This window comes from Oryctolagus cuniculus, chromosome 13, assembly GCF_964237555.1.
Source record: "Oryctolagus cuniculus chromosome 13, mOryCun1.1, whole genome shotgun sequence".
In the NCBI taxonomy this organism is placed as follows: domain Eukaryota; kingdom Metazoa; phylum Chordata; class Mammalia; order Lagomorpha; family Leporidae; genus Oryctolagus; species Oryctolagus cuniculus.
Window position 1 is genome coordinate 38,388,119 of NC_091444.1, and position 14,899 is coordinate 38,403,017.

Genomic DNA, 14,899 nt, shown 5'->3' on the forward strand with positions numbered 1-14,899 from the left:
ATGGCATTATGGGCTACAGTGGCACCTGCAATGTCAGCATCCCATATGAGCTCCAGTTCTAGCTCCCTCGTAACGCACCTGGCAAAGCAGCAAAATATGGCCCAAGTGACTTGGCCCTGAACTCCTGTGGCAGACCCAGATGAAGCTCCTGACTCCTACTTTTGACCTGGCCATCCCTGGCTGTTGGGGTCATTTGGGGAGTGAACCACCAGATTGAAGTGCTGTTTCCCCCTCTCTCTGTAACTTTGTCTTTAAAACAAAATGAAATACATCTTTAAAAAAAATTAAGCACTTGGGAAATTGACAAGAAATACATACATATAAAAAGTAGAAGTCTAAATGATATGTGTTTTTAAGTTTATGAAAAAAGTTCTAGAAGCTGGTGCTGCGGCTCACTTGGCTAATCCTCCACCTGCGCCGCCAGCACCCAGGTTCTAGTCCCGGTTGGGGCACCAGATTCTGTCCTGGTTGCTCCTCTTCCAGTCCAGCTCTCTGCTGTGGCCCTGGAAGGCAGTGGAGGATGGCCCAAGTGCTTGGGCCTTGCACCTGCATGGGAGACCAGGAGGAAGCACCTGGCTCCCGGCTTCAGATTGGCACAGTGTGTTGGCCGTGGCAGCCATTTGGGGGATGAACCAACGGAAGGAAGACCTTTCTGTCTGTCTCTCTGTCACACTGTCTAACTCTGCCTGTCAAAAAAAAAAAAAGAAGAAGAAGAAGAAGAAAAAAGCTCTAGAATGAGACACTATATGCTCACCTATCAGAAGTGAGCTCCAAGAATAGAGAATAAAGAAGGAAGATTTCATTCTCTTTATACTTGGGCTTTATTTGAATTCTTCCAAACATGTATTCATGTACAACTAGTGAAACTAAAAAGGAATACATCAAATTTAATCTTTTTAGGGGCAAGTATTCGGCAGAGAAATTAACATGCTGCTTGGGAAGCCTGCATCCCATATTAGAGTGCCTGGGATCAAGTCTGGACACTACTGACAATTTCAGCTTCTTGCTAATGTGAACGCAGAGGCGGCAGATGATGGCTCAACCACTTCAGTCCCTGCCACTCACATAGGGATCCCAGACTAAGTTCCAGACTCCCGGCTTCAGTTTCTCCCAGACCTGAATGTTGCAGATATTTGGGGAATAAACCAGCAAATGGAAGGTATCCGTCTGTACTTCATATGACTGCAGGCAGGTGTGTGGGCAGTAGTGGATAAGGAAGTCCCCAGAATTAAGATTTATCAGCTGATAATAGGGAGCTGTAAATCGAGTAAAGAGGCTGTGGACAAACGAAGGCTTTATTGATGGCACAAGAGAAGGGAATACAAAGGAGGAACACCCAGAGCAAGCTAGGTGTTTCAAAGCGTGGTGCTTTGTTCTGGATCCGACAGTGGGTTGCTGACTACGACTTTTTTTTTTTTTTTTTTTTTTTTTTTAAGGGAAAGGGTTTATTGGGGAAACCTAGCAGGCTGGAGAGAAGGGGCGAAGAAGGAAAGAGAAGGAGAGTCTAAGGGAGAGAGACAGAGAGGAGATGAGCTAGCGAGAAGAGAAGAGAGAGACTAGAGAAGAGACAGTGAGCAGGGGGAGAGGAGAGCAGAGCAGAGAACGCAGAGAAGAGAGAACGAGAGGAGAGAGGAGCCGAGAGAGAGGAGAGAGGAGAGAGAAAGAGCCATGTGTTCAGGAGAGCTAGCAAGGAGAGAAGAGAGAGTGAGCAGTGGGAGAGGAGAGCAGAGAGCACAAAGAAGAGAGAGCAGAGAGACAGGAGAGAGCAGAGAGAGAGTATGACTCTTTGTTTTTATCCATGCTACCTTCACAACATTAAAAAGCCCCTGGAAGGTGGACTCATGCCTTTTTTCTTCACTCAAAGAGTATTCAAAGATCTCCACCTAAGAAATTGATGCCTCTATTTGTATTAGCAATGCTTTCTCATCCAGTGGGCGTTGATACCATGGAGAAAAGTCTCTCATAAAGATTATCTGATAGCATCCATGACTACTGGATGAGAAAACATAATTGCTATACTATGAGTCAAATTTACATTAGTCAACTTTACTTTTTTTAGCTTTTCAATGTTTTTGGAGTTTTAGTGAGATGATGCATTTAATGAATGGTTCACACCCTAAGAACATAGATACACAGAGAGAACTATCTGGGGGGAAAAAAAAAACACAAAAAAACTTCCCAGGTTTCAGAAATACACCCATGAAATATACTCATAAAATGTATTTATTGGTCATTACCATCTGCTTCATGAGGTAATAATATGTCTGTACATTATGTTTCACTAGGCATTGCCTTCTTACATAATGGTACTCCTGGTGATAAATATTTCTGGCACTCTCTGTTCCTGCAGTCTCTGAGAACTGTGACACAATGTGGTTGATGCATGTGGTATGCAGTGAAGATCAATTTTGTATCTTCCTCAGACAGTAATGGTACTGGATCTTAAAGATAACAACCTGAGCCCTATCTTGAGTGCATGAAATCTTCAATTATATTTTATCTTGACAAGATCATTTAACTGAAACTATCAAAAAAACTACAAGATTACAAGACAAGTTATTCAAAATTACTATCACTTTCATTCCCAATTACTCATCTGCATAAATCAGAATTAACTACACACTGGGAAACCAAAATAATATATAGGACAGGGGGAAAAATGGATATAGAAGCTGGTACAGAATACAGCTGTTACCTCCAAGCTCTGATTTCAAATGCCCAGGTTTCTTCATTCAGTCTCAACATTCCCAAGCAATTACTGTCTATAAAAGAAGCACCTGACGTGGAACGTAGAAAAGATTTACAGTGCTTAAAAAACTGGGGAAACACTATCTGGGATATATACCTCTCGGTCGGATCTCCGGGGACACAAAGCATCCACTTCATCAAAGAATATCACACAGGGAGACGAGTTCTTGGCTCGCTGAAAAACCTGCCGCACAGCACGTTCACTCTCGCCAACATACTAAACAAACACACAAAGAAAATAAAATGCAGAGACAGGCAACTTTCGGATTTGGACCAAATGATAGCTAAACCAGCTTTAAATGGCACTTAAATGTTAGGGGTCAGAAAACATTAAACTATATTCAATTGCTGATATTAAACCATTTTTGTCCAATAAAACAGCAGGTTACATGTGGCTCAACTGTTGAAAAATCAGGTATTATTTAAACTTACTATAAATTCTCACACTTAGAAAATACAGACTAAGTGGAATGAATATAAGGCTTTCTCTGGCTAAAAAAGTAAAAATCCCACAATTCTCTTGTATTACAGATTTATCTTCTAAGGCTTACATATATAAAATACTCAACAGTAATTTTCAGTAATTTAACAGTATTTTTAATGCATTCAAGTCAAATTACTATTCTGTTCTTATTATTACATAAGTCAACTGCCTAAAAAAAGGGAAGAGCTATTTTGTCATATAGTATCAGAGAAGGCAGAGTGAGCCAGGTGGGCATCTGACATGTCTCATAATGGCTTATTGTATGTTAAAGCTACATCAAAAGATAAAATATTAGGATCAGTTAAGAATTAAAGCAGTTCAGGGGCCTGCGTTGGGGTGTAGCAGGAAAACCCACCACCCATGATGATGCTGGCATCCTGTATGGGCACCGTTTCTTGTTCAAGCTGCTTGACTTCTGATCAGGCTCCCTGCTAATGGACTGGGAAAGCAGCAGAAAGACAGCCCAAGTGCTTTGGCCCCTGCCACCCATGTGAGAGATCAGGATGAAGTTCCTGGCTCTTGGTTTCAGCTTGGCTTAGCCCTGCCATTGTGGCTACCAAGGGAGTAAACCAGAAGAGGGAAGATCTCTTTTTATATGTAACTCTTCAAATAAATAAATAAATCTTAAAAAGGAAATACAGTAGTTCACAAGCAGCTATAATATTAGTACTATGTAATAAGAAAAGTTGTAAGGATGTGGTTTCACTTTTTAGCTATGAATAAGAAATTCTTAAAATTTCAAACTAGATGACTAAGAAAAAGCAGTTTTTTCAAAATACAACTGCTACATACAACAGAATATGAAAATATCTTTAGAGAGTCAGCTATTTCTTAATAGCTACAACTAGTATACTAGTTGGAAATTAATAGCTATAACATAATATATAAAATAGCTATAACATAATAACCTATAAATCAATATGCCGTCATCAGAAATAATCAAGGCCAAGAATACATCAGATTACAGTAATTAAACATTTTATTTCACTTACACAGAACCTTTTTTACCTCACAACTACCCCGAATAAATAAAAATAAATGTTCAAAAACAGAAAAAAAAAAAAACAAAGAGCTACAAAGAGAGGCAGAGAGAGGGAGAGAGATCCTCCATCCACTGGTTCACTCCCCAGTTGGCTGCGACGGCCGGGAGCTGCGCCAATCCGAAGTCAGGAGCCAGGAACCTCCTCAGGATATTCCCACATGGGTGCAGGGGCCTGAGGGTTTGGGTCATTCTCCACTGCCCTCGCAGGCACAGCACAGAGCTGGATTGGAAGTGGAGTGGCTGGGAATTGATCCAGCGCACATATGGGATGCGAGCACTGCAGGCAGTGGCCCTTCCAGCTATACCACAGCGTGGGCCCCAAGAAGAGATTAATCAATAGAAGTAGTAAAGAGAATTTGGGTATAGTGAATCAAAATGACCAAGTGAAAAGGAAACCTCATTAGATTAACAATTTAATCTTAACAAAGGCAACAGTGATTAGAAATAAGCAGTTGGGGCCGGCGCTGTGGTATAGCAGGTTAAGCTACTGTCTGCAGTGCTGGCATCCCATATGGGTGCCAGTTTGAATCCTGACTGCTCCACTTCCAAACTAGCTCCTTGATAAAGCACCTAGGACAGCAGTGGAAGATGGCCTGAGTGCTTGGAACCCTGTACCTACATGGGTTACTTGGATGAAACTCCTGGCTTCTGGCTTAGGCCTGGCCTAGCCCTGGTTGCTGGGGACATTTGGGGAATGAATCAGCAGCCAGAAGATCTCTTTTTGTGACACTGCCTTTCAAATAAATTAAATAAATCTTAAAAAACAAAACAAAACAAAAGAAAATCTTCTTTGCCTTTAGGAAGAAATATTTCAAATAAAGATCTTATTCTTGCTAATTATTTAGCCATTCAGTTTAATAATGGGGTTATTAAAAATGAACTTCTAATCATCAAGTCCAAAGCACTACTTTCAGTTTCGTTTATACTGTCTGGGCACACTGCCAGGTTGAAGAATTTGTTAAGTCGTGGGTGCATCCTCTAACTTCTATCCACTTTCAGTCTACTCTACTGGCTCTTGCCTCCTTACGTCTTAATTATGAAATCTATAGGGTCCCGTTGGAGGTTGTCAATGTATTTGTTCTTACAGTCTTTATTATTATTATTTTGACAGGCAGAGTGGACAGTGAGAGAGAGAGACAGAGAGAAAGGTCTTCCTTTGCCGTTGGTTCACCCTCCAATGGCCGCCGCAGCCAGCGCGCTGTGGCCGGCGCACCGCGCTGATCCGATGGCAGGAGCTGGGTACTTATCCTGATCTCCCATTGGGTGCAGGGCCCAAGTACTTGGGCCATCCTCCACTGCACTCCCGGGCCACAGCAGAGAGCTGGCCTGGAAGAGGGGCAACCGGGACAGAATCTGGCACCCCGACTGGGACTAGAACCCGGTGTGCCAGCGCCGCAAGGCGGAAGATTAGCCTAGTGAGCTGTAGCCCGTTCTTACAGTCTTAATACGCTTCTGGCAGTCCCTATCCATTGGCAAGGTTTCAGTACCACTGAAATGATAACAATTTTAAAATCCATCCAGAGCTCCAGATTCAGTTTTCTGCTTCTTACGGGACACTCCCAACGGTCTTCATAAAATAAACTGTCCTGGAGGGGCAGGCATTTCACCTAGCATTTATGATGCTGGCATTCATAGTCAGCTCTGACTCCTGACTTTAGCTTCCTGCTAATATACACCCTTGGATGCAGTGGTGATAGCTCAGATGGCTGGGTCACTGCCACCCAGCTGAGAAACCTGGATTGAGATCCTGGCTCTGGCTTTAAACCAGCTCAGCTAAGGCTGTTGTGGGTATTTGTAGAGTGAACCAGCAGAAAGGAGGTCTCCTCTCTCTTCAAAAAAATTAATTTTTTAATTAAAAAAGTCCTAGAGTAAATTCATTTTCTAAGCCCAACATGTACATCTTCTTCATTAGACTATTTAATTTCCGGTCAGTCTAGACTTGTCCTTAGACCTCTACCTACACCTATCTATTAAAAAAAAAGTCAAACACTGAGATAAAATTTTATGCACATCAGAATGGTAAAAATCTAAAAATCTGACATTAACAATACTGAGGAAGATACAGAAATTTGCTAACCACCAGCAGGTTAAAGCCCTGGCCTGAAGCACCGGCATCTCATATGGGTGCCAGTTCTAGTCCCAGCTGTTCCTCTTCCAATCGAGCTCTTTGCTATGGCTTCGGAAAGCAGTAGAAAAAAATGGCCCAAGTCCTTGGGCCCCTGCACCCACGTGGGAGACCTGGAAGAAGCGCCTGGCTTCGAATGGGCACAGCTCTGGCCGCTGGGGTCATCTGGGGGGTGAACCAGCGGATGGAAGACCTCCCTCTCTGTCTCTACCTCTCTCTATAACTCTTTCAAATAAATAAAATAAATCTTTAAAAAAAATTTAAAAAAATCAAAATCCATTCAAGTTTTTTATGATATATTTTCCATGAACTTTTTTGATGACCCTATGTAGGCATGACTTCAAGATTTTTTGGAAGAAAAATTTGTGTTAATTCCATTTTTTGTGAAAAAATATTTTAAAGATATTTATTTAAAAGTCAGAGTTACACACAGAGAGAAGGAGGGACAGAGAGAGAAAGAGAGAGGTCTTCCATCTGCTGATTTACTCCCCAGATGGCCATAACTGTGTTGATCCGAAGCCAGAAGCCAATATCTTCTTCTAGGTCTCCCATGCGGGTGCAGGGGCCCAAGGATTTGGGCCATCTTCTACTATTTTCCCAGGCCATAGCAGAGAGCTGGATCAGAAGTGGCACAACCGGGATGCAAACAGGTGCCCATATGGGATGACAGCACTGCAGGCAGCAGTTTTACCCACTATGCCACAGTGCTGGCCTCGCGGTAATTCTGAAATATCATTGCATTCAAAGATATATCAATTCTATTTTTGAGTATATACTATGAGGGGAAAGAATTTAACAATTATACACAAGAATATAACCATACTAAGGGTCTTCAAAAACTTTATGTAAAATGTACAGTATGAAAAAACTATGAGGGGCCAGTGCTGGGGAGTGAACCATTGGATGGAAGACCTCTCTCTCTGTCTATACCTCTCTCTGTAACTCAAATAAAATCAATCTTTAAAAAAAAATCTTTAAAAAAATATCAGACTGGCCGGCGCCGTGGCTCACTAGGCTAATCCTCCGCCTTGCGGCGCCGGCACACCGGGTTCTAGTCCCGGTCAGGGCGCCGGATTCTGTCCCGGTTGCCCCTCTTCCAGGCCAGCTCTCTGCTGTGGCCCGGGAGTGCAGTGGAGGATGGCCCAGGTGCTTGGGCCCTGCACCCCATGGGAGACCAGGAAAAGCACCTGGCTCCTGGCTCCTGCCATCGGATCAGAGCGGTGCGCCAGCCGCAGCGCGCCGGCCGCGGCGGCCATTGGAGAGTGAACCAACGGCAAAGGAAGACCTTTCTCTCTGTCTCTCTCTCTCACTGTCCACTCTGCCTGTCCAAAAAAAAAAAAAAAAAAAAAAAAATCAGACTAAGAGTTTAATAGAGTTAATCAAGAGAACATTTATATACACTAAGAAACAGAGCACAGCAAAGGCCAGATTCCCCAGTAAAGTGCTGACTTGGCAAAAATAACACAGGTTTTCAAAGATCGAAGATGGTTTCATGTATAATTTGAATAACCATCATTTTTCCAATCTAGAATAATGGCTAATAGCATCACTTACCATATTTAGTAATTCAGGGCCCTTGACAGATATAAAGTTTAGTCCAGACTCATTTGCCACAGCCTAGCAAGAGGGAACAAAAACCCATAATTAAGACAAATACACAATAAAATAACAACAGAAATCTGTAAAAATTGAAGTACCCTGCTTTTACCCTCCTTCTTCCTTGTTATAGTCCCCACTCCCTTTTAAATGGTTATTTCTTTTCACCTATTTGAAATGCAGAGACAGAGACAGACCAAGAGAGAGAAGGAGAGAATGAGATCTTGCACCTGCTGGTTCACTCCACAAATGGCTACAACAGGCAGAGTTAGTCCAAGGGAAAGCCAGGAACCTGGAACTCTATCTGGGTCTCCCAAGTGGGTGGCAGGAGCCCATGCACTTGACCCATCATCTGCTGCCTGGCAGGATGCTTTAGCAGGAAGTAGTGGAGTAATACGAACATGAATCAGCATCGATATGCAATGTAGGTGTCCCAAGGGGCCTCCTCTATCACAGTGCCTGCCCCATCCTTTATTTACAGAAAGGAAGAAACAAATGGAAAAAAAAGAAATGAATAGAAAGCAAATAAAAAGAAGTTTGACCTACTGTGCCACAGCATTTGCCCACAAGTTACTTCTTTTCTGCTACAAAGACAACTAACTAAAAGCAGACACAAGTAATTCAACAACAAATATCACCAAGGCACACATGAGACAGAACTGAAATTCCCCCTGGTTGATGCATACATTGTAATGTAGGACCTCCTTTCTGGCTGTTCTAACTACTATGAAAAAATGCAGAAAAACAATATCTTGTTCTCTTCTTGCTCCTCTGTCCCAGCTCCCTGACAACCATGCCTTGTAAAAGTAGGCAAGAAAAATTCAGTGGGGCCAGCGCTATGGTGTAGTGGGTAAAGCCACCCACAGCCTGCAGTGTCATTATCCCATATGGGTGCTGGTTCTAGTCCTGGCTGCTCCACTTCCAATCCAGCTCTCTGCTATGGCCTGGGAAAGCAGTACAAGATGGCCCAAGTCTTTGGATCCCTGCACTCGTGTGGGAGACCTGGAAGAAGCTCTAGGCTCCAGAGAGTGAATCAGCGGATGGAAGACTGATCTCCCTCCCTCCCTCCCTCCCTCCCTCCTTCCCTCTCTCTCTCTCTGCCTCTGCTTCTCTATAACTCTTCCTCTCAAATAAATATCATGAAAGAAAGAAAGAAAGAAAGAAAGAAAGAAAGAAAGAAAGAAAGAAAGAAAGAAAGAAAGAAAAGAAAAGAAAAGAAAAGAAAAGAAAAGAAAAGAAAAGAAAAGAAAAGAAAAGAAAAGAAAAGAAAAGAAAAGAAAAGAAAAGAAAAACATAAGTAAGTTTTACACAGGGCATTATGGAAATTTGATATCTACGAAGAATCACAAATTATGTGGCTGCTATGGTATTAAGAATGCTATTAATTTCAATTTCTATGGGATAAGTAAATTTTAGATGAAATTTTATACATATTTAAAATGATGGCAAAAATCCCTTCATAGACATGGAGGAGGCTTTAAAATACTTGATTCCAAAGGGTAGAAAAACACAAAAGGTAGAGATATTGGCCACATAAAGTTGAGATAGACTGGATTGGGTTCCCAGATCTTGGCTTCCACCATTTGGGAAGTTAACCAGATGATAGAAGATACTTCTCTTTCTCTGGGTAATTCTGCCAGTCAAATAAATAAATAAATCTTTAAAAAAAATAAAAAAAGAAAATGACACCACCTGCAAAGGCCACGATCTATCTCAGAGTACCTGGGTTCAAGTCTCAGCTCTGATTCCCATTCTAGCTTACTGCATTCAACATGCACCAAAGGAAGCAGTAGATGATGGCTCACATACTTAGTTAGGTCCCTGCCACAAAAGGGAGACCTGAACTGATTTCTGGGCTCCTGGCTTTTGCTAGGCACAGCCCTACTTGTCACAGTCATTCACAGAGTGAACCAGCAGAATTCTTCCTGTCTCTCTTCCTTTCAAATAAATAAAACTAAAAAAGAGCAAACTAAAAAACAAACAAAAACAAAAAAGAATGTGATACAAAGTATGATTATTGTTGCTTTAAAACTAAAGTAGTTAGGGCTGTGGCATAGTGGTTCAAGTGGTTCAAGTCTGTGCTAGTGGTTCAAGTCCCAGCTGCTCCACTTCCAATCCACCACCCTAATGGCCTGAGAAAGCAGTGGAGTGCACCCATGTGGAATACTCGGAAGAAGTTTCTAGCTCCTGGCATTGGCCTGGCCCAGCTCCGGCCATTGCAGCCATTTGGGGAGTGAATCAGTGGATGGAAGACCTCTCTCTCTGTCTCTCCCTTGTTCTGTCTGTAACTCTTCCTCTCAAATAAATAAAAAAATGAATGAATCGTTTTACAAAATGGAGATGATAGATTTAAACATTTTTCAATGACGCTCCTTTGATAATTAAAAAAAAGTGGGAAACTTTCTTTCCTGAAGAAAGTTGTCAGTTACTTTTTATAATTGATTTTCCAATAGAAGTTACGTAAACCATTTACCTCACTATAATACATAGTTAAATTTTTATTTAACTTTTTTTTTTAGCTCCTTGATAGTAAAGTATAAAATAAATGTAGTGTACTTAAACATACCTTCGCCAGCAGAGTTTTCCCACAGCCAGGAGGACCAGCAAGGAGGACTCCAGCTGGGGTCATTAACCCAAGAGCTTTGAACTGGTCTGGGTTCCGAACTGGTGCCTGGAAAGCACAATGGCAATGCTGATCAGTCACAGGTGTCCGTTCTACACTGAACATTCAAGTGATCTCCAGACACTTGTTTTCAACCCTGATGCTAAGCCAGCAGATACGAATAATGCCTGACTTCTGCTCACCTCTGCAATAGACATGGAATATACAGTAATAAAAAAAAGAAGCTGCTTGAGGAATTGACACTTAAATATAAGTTCTCAGAACACCTTAGAAATGAAGATGAGGGGGCCAGCACTGTGGGGTAGTGGGTAAAACAGCTGCCTGCAGAGCTGGCATCCCATATGGGTGCCGGTTTGAGTCCCGGCTCCTCCACTTCTGATCTACCTCTCTGCTATGGCCTGGGAAAGCAGTGGATGGCTCAAGTGTTTGGCCCCCTGCATCTGTGTAGGAGACCCAGAAGAAGCTCCTGGCTCCTAGTTTTGGATGGGCTCAGCTCCAGCTGTTATAGCCATTTAGGGAGTGAACCATCAGATGGAAGACCTTACTCTCTCTGCCTCTCTGTAATTCTGCCTTTCAAATAAATAAATAAATCTTTACAAAAAAAGAATTCTACAAATTATTAGAAAAAGAAATAAAAAGAGTTATTTCAAAATTTGAAACTCAAGATGTTTTAGAAAACCATCCATACTTTCAGTTACAAAAGTTGAGGTAATGACCTCCTCTAAGAAATCAAAAGCAGAGACTGGCATTGTGGCATAGCAGATAAAGCTGTCACCTGTTATGCTAGCAATCTGTAAGGGTCCCAGCCACTCCATTTAAGATCCAGCTCCCTGCTAATGGCCTGAGAAAAGCAGTAGAGGATGGTCAAAGTCTTTTAAGAGACCTGGATGAAGCGCCTGGCTCCAGCAGGGCCCAGCACTGGCTGTTGTGGAATCTGGGTAGTGAACCAGAGGATGAATATCTTTCACTCTGTCTCTCCCTCTCTTTAACTGTGACTTTCAAATAAATCAAATAAACTTTTTAAAAAAAAATAAAATCAGAAGCAGCCATACACTTTACATAGCCAAAAGCAGGAGATACTTGTTCACTGCTATCCTGGTGTATACTAGTTTTGTAGTATATGCCTCTAAAAGGAACATAATTAATGAACCATGTGATCATCAATAAAGTAGAAAGTGAAAATGAATAAAAATTTGTGATGGAATGAGAAGGCCATGCCAAGATGGCCGCTGGCAAGTGAGTGAAACCACCTGGGAAACCACCTGGCAACAGAGCCTGCCTGGCAACAGGCTGTGACTGGTTAGGGGATAAACTGTCTCTTAACTGGATTGGCTGCCTTGGCTATCTAAGCTGCTGTACCAACTGAAATAAACGAGTCTGCAGGCTTCTCGCCTATAGCCCGCTTTCACCCGACTCCCGGGGTCTGTGAGGTGACTCCACGCCTCTTGCCTCCACCACGCTCCACCTCTCAGAATGAATCTACAGCAACAAAAATTAATCTACAGTTTCATGGGAATTAAAATTGTCTTTGGAAGCCTTGGTTGTGGTGCAGTGGATTAAGCTACCACCTGCAACACAGGAATCCCATAGTGGTGCCAGTTTGAGTTCCAGCTGCTCCACTTCCAATCTACTTCTCTGCTAACCTGCCCGGGAAAGCAGCAGAAGACATATGAAGTATTTGAGCGCCTGCCCCCTTGTGGGAGACCCAGATGGAGTTCCTGTTTCCTGGCTTTGGCCTGGCCCAGCATGGGCTATTGCAGCCATTTGGGGAGTCAACAAGTAGATATAAGATCTGTCTCTCCATGTATCTCTGAAATTCTTTCAAATAAATAAATCTTTTAACAAACAACAACAACAACAGAATAACTTTTGATCTTTAAGGGTATGACTGAATTCAAAAGCAGATCCTGGGGCCGGAGTTGTGGCTTGGTAGGTAAAGGCACTACCTATAATGTTAGCATCCTATATGGGCGCCAGTCCGGGTGCTGGCTGCTCCACTTCTGATCTAGCTCCCTGCTAATGGCCTGGAAAAAGCAGTAGAAGATGGCCCAAGTACTTGGGCCCCTGCCACCCATAAGGGAGACCTAGATGAAGCTCTTGGCTCCAACCTTGGTCATTGCAACTACGTAGCAAGAGAACCAGCAGATAGAAGATGACTTTCTCTCAGCCTCTCCCTCTCTAAATCTTTCAAATAAATACATAAACCTTAAAAAAAAAAAAAAGAAGTAGTAGTAGTTCCCAACTGAGCCTTAATGGAAACCTAAACTTCTGTGTTTTAATTCAACGATACAGATGTGAAGCACAGGGGCTGGCACTGCGCTGGGCTGCTACATACACACCCCACATTGGAGCAGTGGTTCATGTCCCTGCCACTCTATTCCGATTCAGCTTCCAGCTAATGCACCTGGGAAAGCACAAGATGCTCCGAGTGGCTGGGCGAAAGCCACCCACATAAGAGACCCTGACGGAATCCTGGCTTTGGCCTAGCCAAATATCCTTTGGCTGTTATGGGCATTTCTGGAGTGAACCAGTGGATGGAAGATCTCTCTCTGACTCCTGCTTATTCTGTCAGCCTTGCCTTTCAAATAAAAATACAAATCTTAAAAAAAAAAAAAGGCAAAAGAATCAGTATTAAAAAAAGAGAACGTACCATAAGGAAAATTTAGACACACAACCTGGCACACAAGCATGTGGCTCAATCTCCTTCCAGTCCTTAACCCAACTTATGCCAAAGACATTTAGCAGCCAATAAACCTACCAATATTGCCATGGTGAGCTCTTCTCTTATGTCTTCCAGGGCACCAACATCTGCCCACGTCACACTAGGGACAGTGACAAAGCCTTCTCTTTTGGCAGATGGCTGGACTGATGACAGAGCAACAGTGAAATCATTCAATTCAATGCACAGTCCTTGCATCTGCTCGTCTGAGAGGGGAGTGTGGTCTCTTAGCAATTCCAACAGCCTCTGTAATTCATCCTTAAAGAGAGCAATAGAGGGGAAAAGATTATAAACTATATAGCTTTTTAAATGGTTACATTTTTATATCTTTTTTTTTTTTTTTTTTAAATTTTTGACAGGCAGAGTGGACAGTGAGAGAGAGAAAGGTCTTCCTTTGCCGTTGGTTCACCCTCCAATGGCCACCGCTGCAGCCGGCGCACCGCGCTGATCCGATGGCAGGAGCCAGGAGCCAGGTGCTTTTTCCTGGTCTCCCATGGGGTGCAGGGCCCAAGCACCTGGGCCATCCTCCACTGCACTCCCTGGCCATAGCAGAGAGCTGGCCTGGAAGAGGGGCAACCGGGACAGAATCTGGCACCCCGACCGGGACTAGAACCCGGTGTGCCGGCGCCGCAAGGTGGAGGATTAGCCTATTGAGCCACGGCGCCGGCTCTACATTTTTATATCTTTAAGAATTATTATGGGGTGGGTATTTGAGACACCAGGTAGGATGCCCATATTCCATACTGGAAAGCCCGGGTTTGAGTGTCTGCTCTGCTTCCCCCAATTCCAGCTTTCTGCTAATGTACGCTCTTGGAGGCAACAGAAGATGGTGAAGTGACTGGGTCCCTGACACCATGTAGGTGGTATGAACTGAGTCTCTAACAATCACCTTCAGCCTGTCCCAGTCCTGGACATTGTGGGCATTTAGGAGTACACTAGCAGATGGGAGCATTATCTCTAAAATAAACACATAATTTTTTAAAAAATCGCTACTGGGGCCAGCGCTGTGGCACAGCGGGTAAAGCCAGTGCCGGTTCTAGTTCCAGCTGTTCCACTTCCAATGCATTTCTCTGCCATAGCCTGGGAAAACAGTAGAAGACGACCCAAGTCCTTGGGTCCCTGCACCCATGTGGGAGACCTGGAGGAAGCACCTGGCTCCTGGCTTTAGATCGGCGCAGCACCGGCCATTGCACTCAAATGGGGAGTGAACCAACAGATCACTGTCTCTCCTTCTCTCTCTGTAACTCTGCCTTTCACATAAATAAATAAACCCTTTTGTGTGTAGAAACTGGTGTTTATTTTCTGTCAACCTCATTTCCATGTTTGTTTCAAAGACTGTGAAAAGCAGCTTACGACCACTCAGTGGTTGTTCCTACACACTCAGTGGCCTAAGCAGTGGGCACTGTGGACCAGTCTTCAGTGGTGGGCTAAGCACTCCAGTCTTCAGTGGGGAACGGCTGAATAGGCAGAGGGCACCTATACACCTTCAAACCAGTCTGCAACCTCAGGCTGAGCAGCAGTGAACTCAGGTGCTGGGGCCATCCATTCACCCTGAAACTCCT

The 14,899-nt window shown here is 43.3% G+C and overlaps 1 protein-coding gene across 16 annotated transcripts in view; it reads right to left on the bottom strand.

Annotated features, from left to right (window-relative positions):
* Positions 1-14,899, bottom strand: part of NVL (nuclear VCP like) — a 110,634-nt gene that overhangs the window by 57,275 nt on the left and 38,460 nt on the right. For all 16 annotated transcript variants that reach the window (XR_011381469.1, XM_070055378.1, XM_051820594.2 and 13 more), the window contains 4 exons: positions 13,377-13,595; positions 10,562-10,666; positions 7,954-8,016; positions 2,846-2,965 (listed from right to left, as the gene is read on the bottom strand). Coding sequence is in view for 15 of the 16 variants with exons in the window: in XM_070055378.1 (XP_069911479.1) it covers positions 2,846-2,965; positions 7,954-8,016; positions 10,562-10,666; positions 13,377-13,595 (507 nt within the window). In the remaining variant the exon portion in view is untranslated. The remainder of the gene's footprint in view (positions 1-2,845; positions 2,966-7,953; positions 8,017-10,561; positions 10,667-13,376; positions 13,596-14,899) is intronic.